This window comes from Diospyros lotus, chromosome 5 (assembly GCF_014633365.1).
Source record: "Diospyros lotus cultivar Yz01 chromosome 5, ASM1463336v1, whole genome shotgun sequence".
NCBI classification, from domain to species: Eukaryota; Viridiplantae; Streptophyta; class Magnoliopsida; order Ericales; family Ebenaceae; genus Diospyros; species Diospyros lotus.
In genome coordinates, this window is record NC_068342.1 from 15,130,748 (window position 1) to 15,152,465 (window position 21,718).

General features: G+C 35.2%; 2 protein-coding genes across 5 annotated transcripts; both read left to right on the forward strand.

The window, feature by feature from the left end:
- The first annotated feature begins 103 nt into the window (after positions 1 to 103).
- On the forward strand, positions 104 to 13,627 carry LOC127802048 (cell division protein FtsY homolog, chloroplastic). 4 transcript variants are annotated; one of them, XR_008023256.1, is made up of 14 exons: positions 107 to 430; positions 1,158 to 1,262; positions 1,532 to 1,605; positions 1,711 to 1,769; positions 2,958 to 2,995; positions 9,484 to 9,604; positions 9,733 to 9,801; positions 9,884 to 9,966; positions 10,913 to 10,981; positions 12,398 to 12,460; positions 12,547 to 12,682; positions 12,883 to 12,984; positions 13,107 to 13,191; positions 13,303 to 13,627. XR_008023256.1 is itself a non-coding variant. In XM_052337700.1 (12 exons), the coding sequence occupies exons 1-11, from the start codon at positions 143 to 145 to the stop codon at positions 12,658 to 12,660; spliced, it is 1,083 nt and encodes a 360-aa protein (XP_052193660.1). In that variant the 5' UTR covers positions 108 to 142; the 3' UTR covers positions 12,661 to 12,682; positions 13,303 to 13,627. The 4 variants fall into 4 exon arrangements, 1 of the variants encoding a protein (XP_052193660.1); XR_008023255.1 differs by lacking the exon at positions 13,107 to 13,191; XR_008023257.1 differs by lacking the exons at positions 9,733 to 9,801; positions 13,107 to 13,191 and having other exon boundaries at positions 104 to 430.
- Positions 13,628 to 14,270: 643 nt separating this feature from the next.
- LOC127802049 (elicitor-responsive protein 3-like) lies at positions 14,271 to 20,693 on the forward strand. Its single transcript, XM_052337701.1, has 5 exons — positions 14,271 to 14,505; positions 15,754 to 15,819; positions 17,484 to 17,610; positions 20,013 to 20,127; positions 20,480 to 20,693. Exons 1-5 carry the CDS (start codon positions 14,439 to 14,441, stop codon positions 20,546 to 20,548), a joined length of 444 nt encoding a protein of 147 aa, XP_052193661.1. The 5' UTR covers positions 14,271 to 14,438; the 3' UTR covers positions 20,549 to 20,693.
- Positions 20,694 to 21,718: the final 1,025 nt, after the last annotated feature.

A 21,718-nucleotide genomic window follows, 5' to 3' on the forward strand; every position in this document is an offset into this window, starting at 1 on the left:
AATCTTAAAATTTCTCACGCCCCCTAAATTAAACTGTCACCATCAGCCTGAAACTTGGTATGCTTGACTGAAACGACGTCGCTTGGATGCATGCTATCCACATTTGAGCAGAGCGCAAGCAGAGAAGCTGTAACAAGCAACAATGGCCTCTGTTCCTTCTTCCACCGGCACGGTGCTCTTCAACCTCCCTCGAACCCGTCCCTCACCGAACCCTGTCGCCGTACCATTCCCTTCCCGGTTCAGATGCTCGGCCGGCCAAACCGGCTTCTTCACCCGACTCGGCCGGTTGATCAAAGAGAAAGCCAAGAGCGACGTCGACAAGCTCGTCTCCGGGTTCTCCAAGACCCGCACTAACCTCGCCGTCATCGACGAGCTCCTCCTGTACTGGAACCTCTCCGACACCGACCGCATTCTCGACGAGTTGGAAGAGGTATATACATATTCGCAGTTATGCGAGTACAAACGTATATCTGATTGAACATACATATGTATGCTTGAATTTGAATATGCAATGAAATAGGTTATAGTTATTGGTTGTGAGTTGATCGGGCTTTGAAGAGAAGTGAGGTGAATGTTTTGAATTTTAGGGTTTCCTGTGATTTTCTGGCGTTGGTTTGTGCAAATTAACCCCGTCTATATGGAGTAGTTTGGAATTTTTAAGTTTGTAAAGAATTAATTTGAGATTCACGGAGCCAGCAAATGTCACCCCGTTTGGCATTGAGTTTGCACCTGCGTTCAGGTGAGTTCAGTGCCAAACACGGTTAACACGGCGTTTGGTAAATTTACGAACTCTTAAAATCAACTCATGTTAGGTGCGCTACAGAGCCCAAACTTGATTTAAAGTTTTTGGTGCTTTGTAGTAGCTTGGTGATAATGCGAATAAATGTTCCCCCCCCAAAAAAAGAAAAGATGTTCATGAAATTTCGAAAGGAAGTGGATTGTTTATGCTCCCCCCCCCCGAAAAAAAAAAAAAAAAAAAAAAAAAAAAACTTATTTTATTCGTACTAATACCATATGAAATGCTGGTGATTCATAATATTAGGCAAGTGGGTATGGGAAATTTGAGTCTGGTCGTTTGCATGTTGTCTAAATTCTGAAGAAAATACATCAAGGGTCTTGATTAGGGTTTTAATTTGGGGCTTCTATTTTCATTTCAGGCTCTGCTGGTGGCTGATTTTGGACCAAAGATCACTGTTAAGATTGTAGAGAGCTTGCGGGAGGATATATATGGTGGGAAGCTCAAATCAGGAAGTGAGATAAAGGTAAATATTTTACACTTTTAGATTGAACAAATGTGATGCATTTTGGTTGCTAAGATACTTAGGGAAAGGAAAGATAAGAATTTCACATTCTAGTATTTCCCATTGTTAATTTTTGTTCATTCAATTTTGAAGAATTATACTAGTATTCGGGTGGTTTAGTTTCAGTTTCTTGTGTTCTAATTGTTGTTGAAGTTCTTTCCATTAGAACAGACATGCATTGTTTGATTTTGTTTTACAATATTCCGGAGTGTGAATTTTGATTGGTGAAGGATGCTTTGAAGAGAAGTGTGTTGGATTTATTATCTAAGAAAGGGAGTAAAACAGATCTTCAACTTGGATTCAGGTTTGGGTTACTTTAGGAATTTTTGAAAATTATTTGTTGGTGCTTGTTATTTGGAAGGGGTCAAACATTAAATTCTACTGTTTTATTTTTTATTTTTAATACCAGGAAACCAGCTGTTATAATGATTGTGGGTGTTAATGGAGGTGGAAAAACTACATCTCTTGGTAAGATATAGAACGCATGTTATGTTTGTAAGTTATGCATGAGTTTTACCTGACAGTTAGTAAGATTATTGTTGTTATCTGATGCGGCTGATATCTAGTTGAATGTACCCAACAATTAGTGTAAAAAGAGATGATTTACTTCATTTCTATCTATAATACTTTCATTTTATGGATGTGTTCTATATTTGTTTGCAAATACAAGGTCGTGTGCCTTTGGTTGTCATTATGTGTGTGTATATATATATATATATAAGTTTGTAATTATTGTTTTACCCTAAATACTTAACGAGTATTTAAAATACAAAATCTAGCCCCATCCTCAAAAATGAGTTTGAAATGTATTTGACATGTAAATACACATTGACACTTTCTCAAATCTATTTAATACTCACATGGGTGAGTTTTTAATGACTTCTTGGAATAGATGCCAAGTTTGTACAGTGAATGCATTTTCTTCATCAAATAATCAATGAAAAATGAGACGTTTTGTAGGTGGTTCATTTTTCATCGATTATTTTGAAAAATGAAAACTGCATTGCCTTTAAATATGTATAGAGCAGCAAAAACAAATCCTGATTGACTGGTTACAGCAATGAAAATGTTTTGTTTCTTATGAAACAGTTATTTATGTGATGGGTATGCAACTTCTAGCTCACCTGTGTAGCTGCCCTAAAAAGATGGTTTATACTTCTTTCTGATGTTTTCATTTTTCACATGTTCTTATCTTTTTGATTAATCAATGTACATATTACAAGCCCTACTTCAGCATTCAGAGTCACTTGATATGAGCAAGCAAGTTTTTTAATTCCTAGTTGGCCAATTGACGATTTAGGAGAATTCAGTCCTACTTCATCTTCTCTCTTGCAAGATGTGCAACAAGAACAAAACGTGATTTACTAATTTACTGAACAGCCCGTGATATGGAACAAAAATATGTTTTTGCATGGAAGACATAACCATTTTTGGCCTTGCAAGGCCTAGTTTGGTGTATTTGTTTGGATTACACTCAAGGACCTCCTTGTCTTGGTGGATCTATTATTAGGTACTGAAAAGTAATTTAGATCAGCTACTTGCATATGTACTCCAGAAGATCTCTCTGTGGGACCATTATAATTACAAATTGACTTGTTATCCCTTCAAGTACTGAAGATACAAGAAATTATATAACTGGTGTATTTCTTCATGCAGGTAAGCTGGCACACAGATTGAAGAAGGAAGGGGCTAAGGTGAGATGCTGTTGCCCTTATATCTTATTGTGCAATGATGTGCTAAATGATTTACTAGAACTTGTAAACTAAAGAAGAATTTTGGTCTTACAGAATTTTCCAATTGACTTGACAGAGCATTTGTCATTTTGACATAGAATGCAATGTCAACTACTCAAGTTGGTTTATCTCTCATTTTTATTGCATTGCAATATAAATTTGATTTCAGGTTTGTTGGCCTAGTTACAGGTATGCTAGGGCAGATAGCTTAGCTAGGTTTATTTCCAAAGTTCTAATCCAACACCAATCACAAGCAAAAACTTCAAGTATATAGTGAAAATATTTAAGACAAGTTCAACAGCTTATATAATATATGAAGCACATTATTTGATATAAGTCACAAAATGTGGATGAAATGATAATATTATGGATATACATCCAAATATAGAAGTAACAAATAAAGAGTTGTTGGAGAAGAGAGCAATACCAATGATTTATGGTGGTTCGGCTTCAACCAAGTCTATATCTGCTTTTTCTTAAGAAACTTTCACAACTTTGTAGACCAAACTTTTGTCGGTATCTCCTTGAAGTTGGCTGCATCCCTCCTTTGAACACAAGGTTGCTTAAACCTTGTATTCATCCCCTGAAATCCAAGATCCCTCGAACTTGGTAACTTAACTTTGAGTTTAGAGTCCCTTGACACCTAGGTCCTTCCATGGGACTACCTTGAGGTTGCAATCCCCTATCTTTGATTGAGCAGATGCTGAGTGATATAGTCTTAACACTTATCCTTAAGGAGGGACTCAAAATTTTTCCTCCCTTGGGGCTACTTAGGTTCAAGTAGCCAGAGTTGAAGGTCCTTTATAAGGACCTCCCTTTCTTGAGGGGGTGTTTTCTTATGCCCAGTTCAAAAGAGAATCAGTGGGATTGAAGGGATCACTCTACACATGGGCAAACCATCCAGATTTCCCCCTGTGGTGAATGGACCAGTGAGGTTGATATTTAATTTTTAGCACTTCGTCACTCTGCTCAATTTCTCTCTCAGAATCCTTCAACAAACTGTTTTAGTTACTTACAAAAAAAAAAAAAAAACTGTTTTAGTCACTCTGTACCCTATCTTCTCCTCTCATGGTTCTGCATTAGCAAGTGGTAGTATCCCAGAAATCAATTCCCATTTCTGGGAGGACCACCTAGCACCTTTCACCTACTAGCTTTCAGGTACTAGTCATTTTTTATGACATTAGATTTTATCGAAAAATATGTCCCTCAAAAACAGACGGCATTTTTCATGCAAAATTCTCATACTTTTTGGCCAGGTGATTCTCAAAAATCATGCAATACTAATTAATTAATAAGGCCTTGCCATCATTCATTCCTAATTATTTTGGAGTTAATATCTTATACTGACTGTACAATAATATTCAAGAGTTTGACTTACTGACTGAATAATGTTGGATTCAATAAATAGAAGGTTAATCTCTTGGAATAGATGAGAGTCTGGAGGCCTTTTAAAGTTTGCGACTTTGTTAGTACGAAAGCATCTTTTGCAGAACTAGCCATTTCTGCTTATTTTTTTTCTAAAATTTCAGACTAAATTGTTGACGCCTATGCTGGAGATGTTGCCTCAATAGAATGGACAGCTGTATGTTTGGATTTGACACAGTGCTAATGGAGTTTATCCTTTCCTTCAGATTTTCTCAGTCAACTTCTGGCATATTTTTGGCTTTAAAACATTCAAATTTATTAAACATGTGATACAATGTTGTAAATCCTTGAGTTTCATTTCAGTGCCACAAGAATCTTTTCAATCATATGCCTTGATAAAAAATATGATTAAAATACTGAAACTGACTCTACAATATTAAGTAGCTGAATTGAGTTTAGTGATTTTTCTTCCAAAAACATTTTCAAGTCAAAGAAAAGACTGTACATACCCTTTAGTATCTTGAGAAATTTTTCTTTTGGTAATACTCAAAGAACTAGGAAGATCCATGATAGAAGATTTGAAGGGTTTCATCCTTGAAAACACTGAGATATTTTAACATCTTTTTCATCAAAGCTTCATGCAATATTTGGCACCATCAAAATCTTATAAAACCAAGTGTGGTAACTTTCAGAGTTAACATGGTTCCCAAAGAAAGGCGAGCTCAAGACAGACCAACTGGCATCACTTACATGCTTGGGATGTGACATGTTGGATTGTGACTGGTTCTGGGAGATACTGATGTGGGTTTGAGATCAAAGTTGATTAGTATTAACATAAGTTGGTGGGCATCCTATTATCTGCTTGGGGAAATTCCTTCACCTATCCTGGTTTCTAGATCCATTATGCTTCTATTAGTTAATTTAGTTTAAGACTTATGAATCATTTCTAACAGTTTTTAACAGTATTATAAGTAAAAACTGTTTGCAACTAGTTCTGTGTGTTTTCTTGATGAAGGGTTAAAGAAAGTAATAAAAAAGATGATGCTATTCAATTGCTGATGTAGGTGGTGGAAAGATCCAGTCAGATGAGAATGATCACGTGAGCCCTGCTCTTTGTATGCATCATCATGCAATTACAGGGACTAGGAATTTGTGATAAAGTGTGAGGAAGAATCTGCTATGCAAGTACAGAATTTGGCTAAAACAGTGTAAAATCAAAGATGGAACTAAAGGTGTCAAATGGGCCATGGCCCGACATGGCTCAGAATGAAAAGTGTCATTCTGGGGCTTCCTGGACCTGGAATGGCCCACAAGTCCTGATAGGCCCAGAGTAGCCCGGACATTGTGGTTTTTCCCCACAAGGCTGCAGCCTAGCCCTTAGGCTGTAGACCTCTAGGGAATTAGATTCCCCCCTCCCCTGCTCCCTGTTCTATAAATAGAGGTCCAACAAATGGACCTTTCATCTCTCATCTCTTGCTCTCTCAAACTCTCTCTCATACAGTTATAGCCATTTTATACATCTAGTCCCAGCAATTGTTTAATGATTGGTAGTTTGAGTTTCAATTAGATGTTATGTCTTATAATGGTCTTTTATAGGGCATGCCCATTTTCATTTTCAAAAATTGGAAAAATGAAATAAGGTCGATGGGTATGGTCTATAAAAGATTTTTATTTGACATTAAAGCTAGATGAAATTTTAAACATCGACCATGAAATAGTTTTTGGGAGTATAAAAATGCTTTAACGTTCAACATATCATATCATTTTGATACTGCCATCAATTATTAAGTATTTGGTATATAGACCTCCATTTATTTTTAAATTTTTAATGCCTAAGAGATTACTATTAGACATTAAAACTAGATGGAATCTATGTACCAACTACTAAATACTGGTGAACTAAGACCAGAAATAGTTGGTACGTATAATTCCATCCAGTTTTAAATTTTTAATGTCTAAATTTTAAAATATTATTATTAGACATCACAACTAAGTGGAACAGACATATCAATTATTTAATAGTGGCTAACAAAGACCTAGCAATTGAAGATTGAATTGATGGAAAGAATAATGCCAGTAATTAAAGAATGACAATGATTAAATTTGTTAGTTGAGGTATTATTCACTGTGAATTTATTCTTTGAAGTATTTTAGTGCAATAATTTTTATTGTATTATTCAATCTTGTGTATGATTTTAAATTGTACATTACTCATTGCTAGTTAAGGTATGATTTTCAATAGAATGATAAAAAAATTATTCAACACAACATTTTTCTAGTATTATTAAAAGCTCTTTTAAAATGAAAAAGCAGGCCAAAACAGGCTCGTCTAGATGGAATGCTGATATGAAAATCAAAGATGGAAAGTTGAATTAGAGTAAAAACATCTATCTACGAAGTGTGTCAAAAGACTATTTATACTAGGGTTAAAACAATAATAAATTCTAGCCATTGACCACAAAGCAGGATTCCTAATCTCAGCCATCCATCTATATTAAAAAATCACGACTACTTATTAAAGCTAATAATATAAATACTAACTAAAACCTAATACATAAATGCTAACCAGAAGCTAACAAATTATTCATCATCAGAACTGCTGCTATCTTAAGTAAGTTAGGTTGGGTGGCATTAATAAGCTAAAATAAGAAAATCAAAACACTAATAAATCAAAGAATATGTTCTTGCATCAATTTGATATTAGATTTGTGCACTGAGGAATTGAAAATGTAATGTCTATCATGAGCGTTAGATGCTGTATGTTAAGACCCTAGGGTTTGAATAGGAATTTAGAAGAAGAAGAACAGAATGGGGAGGGAAACAGAACAGAAAGAGGGAGATTGGAGAAAGATAGACTAGAGAGAGAGAATATGGAAAACATTCATATATTATTCGATAATCCCTTTAGCTATTACACAAGCCTTCTTATAGGCTCTCTCCTAACTCCCTTACAATCATTCAGCTAACTCCTAACCCCCTAACTGCTTACAACACAACCCTTTGTTAGTTGTAGCCCCATTTGTCCCTTATACTCCTAGGTTCCTAACAATCCCCACCCCTTCAGAGAGTTCTTGTCCTCAAGAACTCACATTGACTTGCCCTGTTTGTCATCCAATCCCCACTTTCACTAGCTGTTTCGTTCTTCTTTCTTTTTTTCTCCTCTTCAGCCTTTTCCTCCTTCCTCTGGTCTTCTTTTTCTTTTGTTTTTTCTGCAAACATAAAATGTATACCACGAAGATCTCCATGCCAAGTATCTCTTTTTCCCTTGATTTGTTAGTTCTAGTAATTTCCTTAACCTCTGCTAAGACCAGTTCCACTGCCACAATATCAGTAATTTCCCCCAGATACAACAATTGAGCAGTATAGAGTTGCTTCAATTGTTTCCTTTGCTCCTCCGTAGCTTTTTCCCGCTTGCTCCCATTCACCAATAGTTCTTCTTCAGCAAGCTTCTCCGTCATTGGTGTCGCAGTTAGTTTTCCTAAGGAATCAATAAGGAATCAATGTCTTCCAGTCCTGTTGCTTCAAAAGAAATAGATTTAAGATCTTCAAAATTTGACTTAGCTACCTTTCCAGCTTCTTGATTTTTGGCATCAATCGTAGGTTCTTCTACCACAGTTACCTCTTTCAAGGGTGTCACATTACTGTCTCCAGTATATGCCATTTCTTCCTTGGTATCCGGACTTGCCTGATTCTCTTCAGCTAATTTATCGACTTTTTGCTGCAAATTAGGAGTATTGAATTCTTCATTGCAACTCTCGATTCCTATCCAATCCTTTGCAAGTAGTTCATCCACTTTTTGCAAGTCAGAGGTTTTGGGTAGGATTCCATTTTTTGCTAGAATCATTTCTGCTATAGATCTTGGAAAAAATTCCTTTGGTAAAGAGATCTGGAATTTCAGTGAAATCAATATCATTAATGATCTAATTTTTGACTGAGAATATCGCCTTTCCCCTTTAATCCTTTCGCCATCTCCCCAATCCCCATCCTTGAACAGTATCGTATTGAATTTGTCGGAACTCCTGCCCTAATTGCGACCGCCCTGGTTTGCCCACACCACCTTGTACTTGAGTCCACTTCTCGTTATCGGAATTTTGTTCCATCCAAGATTGGAATTTCCAATCTTGGTGTTGGTGGGTGGCCCCCATGCCTTGGCCCGTGATTTTTGCCATGGGTTTCACGTTCCCATGTAGTCCTTTCCTCTATTCCCCTCAGTCCGCCTGATCGCAGTAATATTCCATCGCCCATCATGTCTGTCTCCATTCTTGGAACGGATTCTTCTTGCGATCGGAATTGTGGCCATGTCGACATGATCGCAAACATGCGATCTATCTTCTGTCCATAAAAGTTGGCCTTTTCTAGCTCCCGTATATTGTCTTTGATGGCAGCTACATCTTCCCTCTGGATCGCCATGTCTTCTCGTTGGGCCCTAACGTCTTCTTGTGTCTGCCCCATTAATCCGTCAAGGTTCTCAAGGTGAAGCTCCAATTGTTTCAGGCGTGTTCCTTCTGCCATTCTGTTGTTGCTGAACGGACGTTTTGTCACCTTCTAATTGCGTGCCAAAAGCCGCCAAAGAAGGCTCTGATACCATTTTTAAGACACTAGGGTTTTCTAGGGTTTGAATAGGAATTTAGAAGAAGAAGAACAGAATGGGGAGGGAAACAAAACAGAAAGAGGGAGAGCAAGAGAGAGATGTATGGAGAATTGGAGAAAGATAGACTAGAGAGAGAGAATATGGAAAACATTCATGTATTATTCGATAATCCCTTCAGCTATTACACAAGCCTTCTTATAGGCTCTCTCCTAACTCCCTAACAATCATTCAGCTAACTCCTAAGCCCCTAACTGCTTACAACACAACCCTTTGTTAGTTATAGCCCCATTTGTCCCTTATACCCCTAGGTTCCTAACACTGTACTCTTCACCTGCTGTGTTTGTTGATCATTTACCACAGGAGGTCAATAGTATTTTTAGATGTAGAGTCTGAGTTTTCATATTTTAGGATCTCCTCGTACTTTTATTGCCGCAAGTTGAGTATGTTTTGTGCCTAGGAGCTCATCATCATTGCTTTTTTGGCATTGAATCAGATACTGATGGCGGCAGGTGATACATTTAGAGCAGCTGCTAGTGATCAACTGGAGATTTGGGCTGAGAGGACAGGATGTGAAATTGTTGTGGCTGAAAAGGACAAGGCCAAAGCATCATCAGGTAGATAGCTAGTCAAGGAAGCTGATGAATTACACTTCAGCATTTTCCCTGTCTAATCAGATTGTTCCAAACATATTGTTGGCATGGTAATAATGCTAACTTGTGATTTTGAAGTTCTTCTTGGATAGTTCTTTCACAGGCTGTGAAAAGAGGGAAAGAAGAAGGATTTGATGTTGTTTTATGTGACACATCTGGGCGTGAGTGTGGACAACTTTTACAGGCCATTAATTTTATTTGATTCTTTGGCAATTGCTCATTAAAATGATCTTATTTCTTCAGGTCTGCACACTAATTATAGTCTGATGGAAGAATTGATTGCATGCAAGAAAGCTGTTGGTAAAGTCGTTTCTGGTGCACCCAATGTAAGCTTGAGTTTCACTCCTTTCTCTTGAACATGTAATACTAGGGAAAGGACATATTTCATTCTATGTTCAGAGCTAGAGTTTTGAATTGTTCATCCTTGTAGGCTCTGGTTTCTGCTCAAGTCTTGTGATGTTATTCTCTCAATGATCCAATCAACTGGAAGCTGTCATTTGATTGATGGAGAAACTATTCCACATGGATTTGTTCTTAGGTGTATACTATCAGTCAAATTATGTCCATTGGTACATAAAAGTATTGGCACTTAATGGAACGAGCTTTTATATGGTTTTGAAAGAAATTTTGTGGTACTACTGTGTGATCGATTGTTAATCATATCAAACTCTTTTGGGTAAATTGAATTCATATTGCTGCTATATGTGGTCGAGGCTGTATTCTTTATCATGTACATCTCCTGTTGGCATCTTAAAGTAAGCCAGCTATAATCTTGCAGTTTTCTAGTTGATTCTAGACTTTCTTGGTTGGTTAGGCAAGCGGCTGATAAAAAGAATTCATACTGGCACCTGTCCCTGACGTCCCAGATTGGCTTGCTGGGAGTACATACTTCTTGCTAGACATTACGCTTTGGAGATAATAATTTGATGTCTGTTAGAAATCTTTGGATGTGTCTAAAATGTTGACTCTTCATTGATGATTACTTCATCTCCCTTTTCCCCTTCTTGATTACCCAAAATTAGCATGCAGCATTCTAATTGGTTTCTGCTGCAGCCCTTTGTGACAATAAGTTCTGCTTCATCTGTTTGTGTCCGCTGCTTGTTTTTGGTTTTATCTTGGTGTCGCGAGATTGGTGCATGCTTTGCATTCGTTGCAACTGGACTATTGATGTAGATACCTTTTTTTTTTTTTTTTTTCAACTTTGCCAAGTTCTTGTACCTTACAAGTCATATGGTATCTCATTTTATCTGCTATTATCAACTTTGTTTTCAGGAAATCCTGTTAGTTCTGGATGGAACAACTGGCTTGAACATGCTTCCACAAGCTAGGGAGTTCAATGAGGTAATCTCCCTGTGCCTTTCCTTGCATTTCCTTGTAAGAATGATTGTTGTGGAGAGTGTCTATATTCTTGTATATCTTTGTATGACACATCTCTTGTCCTTTAAGGCCAGATATTGGGTTATAAATAAACTGATCAAGTTAAATAGTATAGACAAAAAGAAGAGTCTTGGTGTAATGGTAAAGTTGTTCTTTAAGTATAATTTTTTCAAAAAAAAAAAAAAAAAAGAACGTTAATTTTTTCCAAGAAAAAGGTTAAATAGGTTAAGACTTTTCTACAGCAAGCAAAGTTAATGTCATGTATCAAAATAGTGTTGAATCAGCTATGGATAAAGTCTAAAATGTACTGGCATTGGAGATTGCCATCAGTATCCCAGATCAGTTGATGTCTCTGCATGTTTTGCTTAAAACATGGTTGAATCCATTTTTGTTCTACCTTACCTGAAGTAGGCTGTATCTTTTGGAAATAAGATAACTCAAATTTACTCTCAAGAACTGCCCTTTTCTTCTTCTGCCACCTTACTTTTCCTTATCCTTTGATTGGATGGTTGAAATCTCCAGATCACCCATCTTCCACTGTAGCAAGAATGAAGACGCGACTCAATTCAGCCATATATGATGAACTACAAAAATAGTCTTCAGTGTTCCATCTCCAAAGCACCAATCTTTCATTGTAGCAAGAATGGAGATGGGAACTCAATTCTGCCATCTAAAGTGTCCAAAAAAAAGTCTTCAGCATTCCTCCTTCCTACTGGCCTACTGGCCGCACATCAGCAGGGAAGTGTGGGTGTAGAATTAAGAAAAAGAAAAGAAATTTGAATAGTGAATAATAATAAAAGGTGAAGGCACCACCCTCCAGCTATCACATCTTACAGTTTCCACAAGCATCAACTCCATGCATTTCCTTGGCACATGGATTAACAGCACATCTAGCAGCACCAGAACCACCATGAAATTATACTTTTTTGTCATTTTGCATGAACATGTGAAGAGTGGGAAAACCACCTTCCATTAGGCCTTTACAGCTGTGATAAGACAGCATACGAATATTCCTCTTTCGATTTATCAAATGTAGCATACACTGAGCAGGGTATGCCGTTGATTATCTTCTGTGGTCTCTCTACACGATTTGCAATCTTTTGCTGCATTTGTGTTTTCCTGGGGTTGGGGGAGAAGTGTTGAGAAGAAGGGATTTTGCATACCTTCATTTTATCTATTTTATGTCTTGCATTGTTCTTAGTCAGACTGGTTATGCCATGTCTGATGTTTTATTAATACAATAGAATCATACAGTTCACTTAGTGAAATTTCTAAGTTGTGCTTACCGGCCAAAATCAAACACAAATCTTGATATACATGTTGATATACTTCCATTGTACAAAGCGATTCTGTTTCTAATTTGATGAATCTTCATTGCAGGTAGTTGGCATTACAGGTTTAATTTTGACAAAGCTTGATGGTTCCGCCAGAGGTGGCTGTGTGGTAAACGTGCATTTTTTTGAGATTTCTTGTAAATTTATGTTCTATGCTGATACATGCATGCAGAATAAATATGCATGTTACTACAGGTCAGTGTGGTTGATGAGCTTGGCATTCCTGTAAAGTTTGTGGGTGTGGGGGAAGGCGTAGAAGACCTCCAACCCTTTGATGATGAGGCATTTATTGAGGCTGTATTTTCGTGAGGCTGGAAAAGAGTGTTGGTTGGTAGGTTCCCTGTTTCCTTATATTTGGTGCATTTCACCAAAAGCCCCGAATAGTAGCATGAACTGACAAATTATATTATGCCCGAAATTTTCTCATCTCGTATTATACATCAGTCCTTATTAGAATAGTTCACAATGCTCCTAATAATTGGTAGAATTTTTACGTGTAATATCAACTATAGCTATGTAATTTTCCTTCAGGCGTCACGAACAATTCTTCTGTTGAACCATATCCTAATTCCATCAATAAGCTCTTCAACATGTGGCACTTGTGAAAGGAGAGGAATTCTAGATTCTTACAAGGTTTGGAGCACTCCATTCTTGTCCTTAAAAGGCTCTATTTTCCTCTCCTTGTTTTGTCGAAATGGGTTTCACCTTACTTTTTCTATTCTTTGTCTCACTTTTTCTGGATGAGCCCATTTTAGTTTCAGGCTCTGTTTCAGTTTTTGAGGGTGTGGGTTTGTTTGTACTACGTTTGCCCCCTTTATGGCATTTCTTTGATAAAAAATGGTATGCTCTTTAACAATATTAAAATTCTTGGAAAGCAACTCAAGATGATTTTGTAACTGATATGCTCTTGAAGATGTCTACTGAGGTACTGAGATATTTCTTCTTGCACAGGGCTCTCCTCTTCATAATCCATCGGAAGCTCTGCAACATACCAAGCTCAAGTCAAGCCAGGCGATCGAGTAAGCAAGAACATCTTAGTTGCATGTAAACGCGGAGGGTTATTCTGAATTTTGACCTTCAAAAACAGAGCGATGACAGGTTTTCTTGCTGTTTTTTGAGTCTCTACACAAATGGTCAAGGGAAGGGCATAAGATGGTGGTAGCATATCATGTTGGTTAGTAATAAAGGTTTTGTAGCTTCACTCGATTTTACATTTGTACTGATTTATGCATCACTCGCTAATGAATGAATTGTTAAAAATGGTTAAAGAGTGTTACACTGTTGGTGCTTCGAAATAAGCTAATAATCCATTTTGAGCTAAAAAGATGGTACTACAAGTGGAATTACTGTCTGCATATATCCATATCCAACCCCTCCCCCTATTATGTCTGAAGACTTGCTTTCTTAAACCATATTCTTCCTCTTTTGTTTTCTCTTACAATTGTTCTTACCTGATGCCCCCGTGGTTTCTTATGGTTTTTTTTTAGAACTCGTGGAAATGATTGCAACTTTAATTTTTGTTTCTTTTATTTATTTATTTTAATACAAGGAAGAAAAGCAACCCGAAATGGTATATTCCACATTATATTGTAATTGAAAGCTTACAAGATAGGGATTCAAGACTGGTGAAAATGGTATTTTTTACAAAGTAATGTATTGTAATGTTGGAGACAAAAATGATTTTCTTCCTATTCTAATTTCTAGCGAAGCAAGATTATTATCATTATCATGCAGATTATTATTATTATTATTATTATTATTATTATTATTATTATTATTATTATTATTTCCATATAACGTAAACTTAGGGGAAAAAAATAGAAAATGAATAAAAAAATATATTTCCTCGATTTCCCCATCCAACGAGCTTGATTTTAGAAATCCAAGATCCAGAGAGAGAGAGAGAGAGAGAGGCGGAGACAAACTCTTAACCCAACCCAATGTACATATATATATGTGCGTCTGTGTGTGTGTCCGCCAGACCAGGTTCAAACAATCCTCCACAGAGAGAGGGAGGGAGAGGCTGGGAAGTAGAATTTTTGTGATCTCTGGTTCTCTTTTCTCTGTCTACGTTCGGCGATCCAAAGATGTCTCAGGGAACGCTCGAAGTTCTACTGGTATGTGCCAAAGGCCTCGAGAACACCGATTTTCTCAGTAAGTTTCGTTCATAACCTCCCCTTCCTCGGTCTTTGTTGTAAGATCGCACATATATATACATACATTTTTACCTGTCTGGTCATTCTGGTTGATCGTTGTATCTTAATTGAATATTTCATACATCACGCCGCGTTTTGACTTTTTTTTTTTTTTTGGATCTTTTAAATTTGGTGATCATTTGGATCTGTGAGGATCCGATTTTGTCTTATATCTGCTTCGTGAAGAAACGTAGGAAAGAAAATCATAGAAGTTCAACAGTCGGATAACATTCGTACTTTATTTGGTGAAAGGGCTATGAGGTTTTCAAACAGAGATTGACATCGAAGGTATAGGCTAACTCTGGTTGCATTATAGTCGACCAACTGGATTCAAGATCAAGGTCACGCGGGCTTCCATTTTAGACTTTTTACTTTTGTACAAGTTGTTGGAGAGATCGGATTAGTTTGGCATCCGTTTACTTTTGTTTCCTAATGAAATTAAGGTATGGAAAATGCAGCAATCAGGAGTAAAATTGTGGTCAGATCGTTGGACGTGTCTCCTTAAATCATCATGGTTACAGAATGAAGGATTTGATGACCCTCAAGTTCTATTGGATTTTCATATTTCGATTGGGGATTATCTTCTGTTCACTTTATTAATGTGTTATATAATCCTCTGATCTGGTCAAAACATAATCTGAATGTTTTTTATTTGCAGATTTTATGGTATTCTCGTTTCTGGAACGTTTTGAATGTTCAATACTGTTTAATAGAAATTGACGTACTCCTGTAGTTGAATTCTTAAATTGATATCTGGAATATTTCCAACTAATTTGAAACATGAATGATCACTTATTTTATTATTCAGTAGATTATATTCTATTTTCCTGTAACATTGTATGCAAGGGATTGTGAGTGATAATATTTACTCTAAAAAATGAGGTTAAAGGAAGAGTCGTGATATTTTCCTATAACATGGCTGGAATAAGAAGAATTAACATCGCTGGAGTAGGAAGAAGACGACCGAAGAGCATTTTTGTCTTTTGTTAATATCACTTTTGAGTGTATTAATATTATCTCCAGATTTTTTTTTTTGTAATCTAACATTTTAATGTGATGAATATTTTTCACCTTTCAAATAATTTTTCTCGGGTGTTTTCGTTTGTGTGACAATTGTTATATCCGAAGTAGTTAACTCGTTTTTTTTAATGTAATTTGCTTGTACATTTTTTTTTTTTTGTTACTGAGATTGGTTGTGGATGAACAGCTAATATGGACCCTTACGCCATTATCACTTGTCGGACTCAAGAGCGGAAAAGCAGCGTTGCATCAGGTAAGTTTATGGCTACAATTACTACTTTTATAACCTTTTTCAATTTGGAACAGAACGTAGCTTTTTGTTTGGATCCTTGAAAATAAACGTAATTAAAGGTGAGCCTGAAAGCAAGCAAATAACGGTAATTGATCATTTCATTTCATTGTGATTAGTGACCAGGAGGGTGTTTGGGTTTATTTTTTTGGTTAAATGGAGTTCATAAGATCTTTAATATTTTGAGTTCTTTTTTATTTGTTTGCAAAGTTAAAAGAGCTTATCAGCTACTTAACTTGTAAGTTTTTTTGAATAGCTTATTTTAAAAGCTGGTAGAGCATAACATATTTAGAGAGTGACTTATTTTTGTATAGCTTATAAACTATTCCAAAATAAGCATAAGCTCTTGTTAATCAACAAAAAGAATAAATTACTTTCAATATAAACTTATAAAATATTATAATGGGATTATGGTGTCATTTATGTTTGATAAGAATGTCTATATTCAACTTCAATGGGTAAGTTAATAAACTTTTTTTTAACTATTAATTTTTGTATTGTGGTGTCATTTGATCTTTCAACTTGATTATTAGCTTATTCCCCTCTCCCCAGTTTATGAACATAGGGGATGACTTCGGTTAACATCGTTTTCCATAAGGTTGGGTCTTGTTCTCACCTTCTCACTAGGCATCTCGATCTTTCTCGCTTTCTCACTGGTCATTGGAATCAGTTGAGGACTTCTCTCGGTCGTTTTCAAACCTGCAATTCCGGGCTTTGTTGCTGATTAAGATATACAATTGTTGTTTTCAGATCTGCCATTACCGCCCTTGTTGCTAGTTTAGATTTACACAATCATAGTTTCAGATCTATCTTTGCACTTGTCGCTGGTTTAGATTTGCTGTCATAGTTTTCAGAACTATCATTGGAGATCTTGCTGGTTCAGATTTGCAATGGTCTTAAAATTAACCATTGGACATCTTCTTGTTGGTTTAGATTTGAGATTGTTTTAGATTTGCCATTGGACATCTTGTTACCGATTGAAGCCATCGTTTCAAATCTCTCATTTCTGATCTTCTTCTTGATTCATATTTGTTGTCATCATCCCAGATGATTCAACCAAGTTCTTTCCGTCATAGCTGATCAAATAGAACCCTTGTCCTTGTTATCTTTTTTGTAAACTTAAAATTGTTTTCTCTTCTACCAACTTGAGCTCGAGGGAGGATGTTGAGATTTGGAAAAAAATCAAATTTGAATTATATTATATCTATCTACATTCTAATATCATTTAGAGTGCAACCTGAGTTGTGGTTAAACTTATATATTTAGTTTGATTAAGTTTATCTTATCTATAGTATCCAAATTTAGGACTTGTTTTAACTACCATGGTCGTCGCGGCCACCATTGAAGTTGGCGACTCCCAAAGCAGTTGCTAGCAATTTTTGGCATCACCTTCAGTCATCATTAACTTTGAGGGTAGGAGAAAAATTAAAAATGAACACAGCGTTGTCAAACACCTACTAGGTTTTTATTTTTTAACTAAAAACTCCCTCAAAATGGCCTAAATTTGCTATTTATTATTATTATTATTATTATTAATTAATTATTTTGTCGTATTGATGAGTGAACCCGCAACCACAATTTGCTGTCCTTGTTTTGTCTTTTTTATTATTGGTATATAAATTGTGCAGGTAAGGGATGCAGTCCTACGTGGAATGAGACCTTTATATTTAATCTCTCGGATGGTGTTTCGGAACTCCGCATCAAAATTATGGACAGCGATGGCTTTAGCGAGGATGATTTTGTTGGGGAGGCTATGTAAGTAATCTTCCCCCGTTTTATATTTCTACATATACTTGTTATCATCAGATAATGCTGATAAGAATATAAGATGTGGCAATATCAAAATTTAGGGCCCATTTGATTTTTGTTTCTAACATTCGTATTTTAGGAATCAATTAAAAAATTCGAAACACCATCAACGCATTCATATGCATACAAAGAGATGAGACTGACTGGCATAAAACACTTTCTATCGGGCTGAAGGAAGCGGAATTTATTCGTTCGTTGATATGATAATAGCCTTACTTTGAATTAGGAGTGGAAAAAATAATAAAATTCAAAATGCTCTGAGCATTAAATCTAATCTAATAATTATTGAAAAAAATCAATTTTATGCTGATATATATATATATATAGTTTTAATTTTTTAAATAACATTTAATTTATACCAAACAACGTTGATGTGCCAACTTAAATATAATAATTATGTGACACTTATCTATTTAATTTTTTTAACACAACAATTTGATAGGATAGGTCTTATATTATTATATTTGAATTGTCATATTAATGTTATTTAGTATAAATTAAATAATATTATTTAAGTGATCAATATATATATATATATATATAAAGCTATAGATTATGCTCTTCATCGTGTACATACTGTTCAAAATTACACGATGTTCAAAATTTATGTTGGTTAACCAGCAATTGGTTGGACAAATTTGAAAAAAAAAAATGATATCACAAATGTGTATGAATCATCAAAATTCATTGATTTTATTGGTTCATAAAAAAATAGATGATGTTATATTTGATCTGAAGTGCTAAATGACTCACATCACAATTTTTAAAAGACCTCTTTTCTTTAATAAATGGGCAAAAAATTAGTCTTTATGAGAAAAAAACAAAGAGAAAAAATCAAAGATTTAACCAGTTTGACTCCGTTTTCTTAAAATCTACAACCATTGCCTGGTTATATCAAACTCAATGCAAGTCTGATGATGAGATTTAAACGACTTAGCCAACTTTTTATATTTTTAATTAGTTTGAAATTATAAAATTTGATCTTTTAATTACTGAAATCATTTTTTAAATTTTTTTAAAATGCCAATAATTACTAAACTAGTTAAAATGAAGTTCCGTTTAAACTAGTCAAAATTGAATAATTTTACTAGGAAAAAAAAAAGAAAATTAAAACCAACTGATGTTAATTTTTATTTGAATACTAAATAGCTCATAATTTTTAAAAATCTCTTTTCTTAATAGAGGAACAAATTAGACTTTTCAAAAAAAATAAAAGGAAAAAAAAAAGAAACGAAAGGTGAATATTTAAACTGACTCCATTTTTTAGCGCCCCGTCTTCTTTAGTTTTTGTTCGTATTAATTATAATTATAGATTCATGCTTTTTTTCTTATTCCGATGTTTTTACAATTGTCAAAATATATTAATATAATATGAACAGTGATATTAATACATCTGATATATATGTAAATTTCTGAAGCAATAAATTAGGATAATAAACCAATATCTTGCCCAATTTGATTTTAATAGCAATAATACTAAGAGTAAGCTATTATATTGTAAAGTAATTGAATTTTGCTACTTGCACCTACACAATTACCAATAGCTTCACACACGCACGCGCTCAAATGATGAAAAATATCTCATTCAATTTCTTTGGTCATTTTCCTTCTCTTCTCTCTTTTCCCTTTTCATGGTTGTCTCTATCAATCGCCTCTTGTGCATCAACTGCCATTGCATTCTCCCTCTTTGCGATGAAGAGGAAGGATGCAACGGTAGTTAGTGCGTGAGAGGAAGGCGGCGAGAGGTAGTTGGTGGAGATAGTTATGGAGAGGGGAGAGAGAAAAGAGAGAAAAGGCAAGAAAATGGGAAGTAATTTTGCAATTGGGTGAGAGGTATTTTCATTATTTGAGTGCGCGCCTGTGTAGAAGTAGCAAAATTAAAAATAATTTTAGTAATAATTGGCTCAATAATAGAATGGTTTTGCCTTGGAAGTTGGACTTCTACTCCAATTCCCAAAATGTAAACAAAATTATGTTGAAATCTGAAAAAGTTTTCCCCTAGAGATTATACAAACAAGAGTGAAAACAATTTGTCTTTAGGGCGTAGCTTGGCTTGGTAGTCCTGATGATTTCGTTTGGAGTTTATTATTCTAGAATTTAAATCGATGGCTACTAAATTTCTTGATTTAATTCTTTCATTATATTCTGGGATCAATAAGTGAAGATGCTCGTAATGAAAGATTATTCAAAAAAAAAAAAAAAGACAATTTTAGCAATTGTGATAACCTTTGGTGGTGAAAGTACAACTTAGAAAGCTTTTGGTCATATGTTTATTATTATTATTATTATTTAGATTACCTGGATTTTAATTTGCCCCCATGAAAATGATAGAATGGTGCTTGTTGCAGCATCCCATTAGAAGCATTGTTCCGGGAAGGCAAGATTCCACCAACTTCCTACAATGTTGTGAAGGACCAGCAATACTACGGAGAGGTCAGACTTGGCCTCACTTTCACCCCAGAGGTAATACTAATAATAAACCCACTTAAGTTGGGTTCGAATAGCATTATTTAATTTGTCATTTGTTCATTTAAATTTGAAATTTGAAATTCATTATTTGGTTATATCACTATTAGAAACATTTAAATGTGGATCAAAATTGACCCACCCTGAATTTTGACCAAGACGACAATGAAGGATCTGAAATAACACAACACCTACATAACCAAAGTGTTAACTTAAAATTGCTTTTATCTAATACATGAAAAAAAAAAAAAACTATAAATATATGTACCAAAAACACACGAAAAGGTGAACAGGGAGGGTTCTTGCGCTATCCCTCTAAAAAAAAGTCTTAATTGGTTGGCATATGCAGAGGGAGACGACGGGGCGTGATCGGGAGATGGAGGACTTTGGTGGATGGAAACAGTCAGCTCTGTACTAATCTTACAGAGAAATTTGGATGACCAGACAAAGATGTTTGACCTTTAGAGTGAAAGTCAGCATGCGTTTCAATTTCTGTATTTAATTTCCTCCTGCTTTTGTTGGAGTTTTGGTTGACAATATATCATTGCATCCACTAAAACCTATTCAATCGTTTTTTTTTAATTTTTATTTTTAGGTTTAGACTATTGATTTTTTTTTTTAAAGTAAATATTTTATTGAAAAAAATCACAAAGTATCAATAGTTTATGCTAAGGCATATTTTGAGTCTCACAATGAAAAAAAAATATATCTAAACTATCAATATATTTATATTCCCTTAACAGAAAGAATATATACAAATATTAGACAAATATTTATAAGGCTTCACTTTAAATTTGGAACTCCTAATCATCATATGTCTACTCTCCCTATTATAAGGTTTAATATTTTGTGCTGAAGATAACTGCTTACTCACCAAATAAAGACTTAGAGAGGATCACAATCAACTTCACGTGTTTCACCTCTACTAAAGATTTTTGTCACTATACATTATCACTGCTCATAAGATATTTGTCTCTTATCCACGTTAAGGTCATTCAAATTTCTTAGAACGACGAAAATAAGATAGCATTTGATGAGAATAAAACATGTGATTATGTTGCTCTCTTGCTTCCCACAAAGAAAACATCTATTTGAAAGAGATGAATAAAAATTAATACGAGTAAGAGTAGAAATACGTTTTCTAATTGTTAACCAAAAAATAAATGAATGCAAAGAAATAATAGATTCATGCCAATACCAAATATTGTTAGGGGACACGGTAAAAATAGTAGATTCATGCCAATACCAAAAATTGGCCCATGACAGAGACGGGTCGGGCCAAGGAAATGGCAACTTGGGCCCAGCACAGCCTCGTGACCCTTAATAAATGGGACAAAGTGAGCGAGGCCTGGCCATGGGCCTGCTGGGCTGGCCCGTGGGCCTGTTGGGCAGGGTCAGCCCGTGTGCCTGGCTATCTGGGTCGGTCGTTGAGCCATTTATTTTTAATTTTTTTTAAAATATTTTTTTAAATATTTTTTTTATTATTTTTCAAATGTAACTAATATCTTTTAAAATATATTTATTAATGTTTACTTATAATTTTGATGTTTGTAAAATTATGATTTTTACAGTAAATATTATGTTTCCA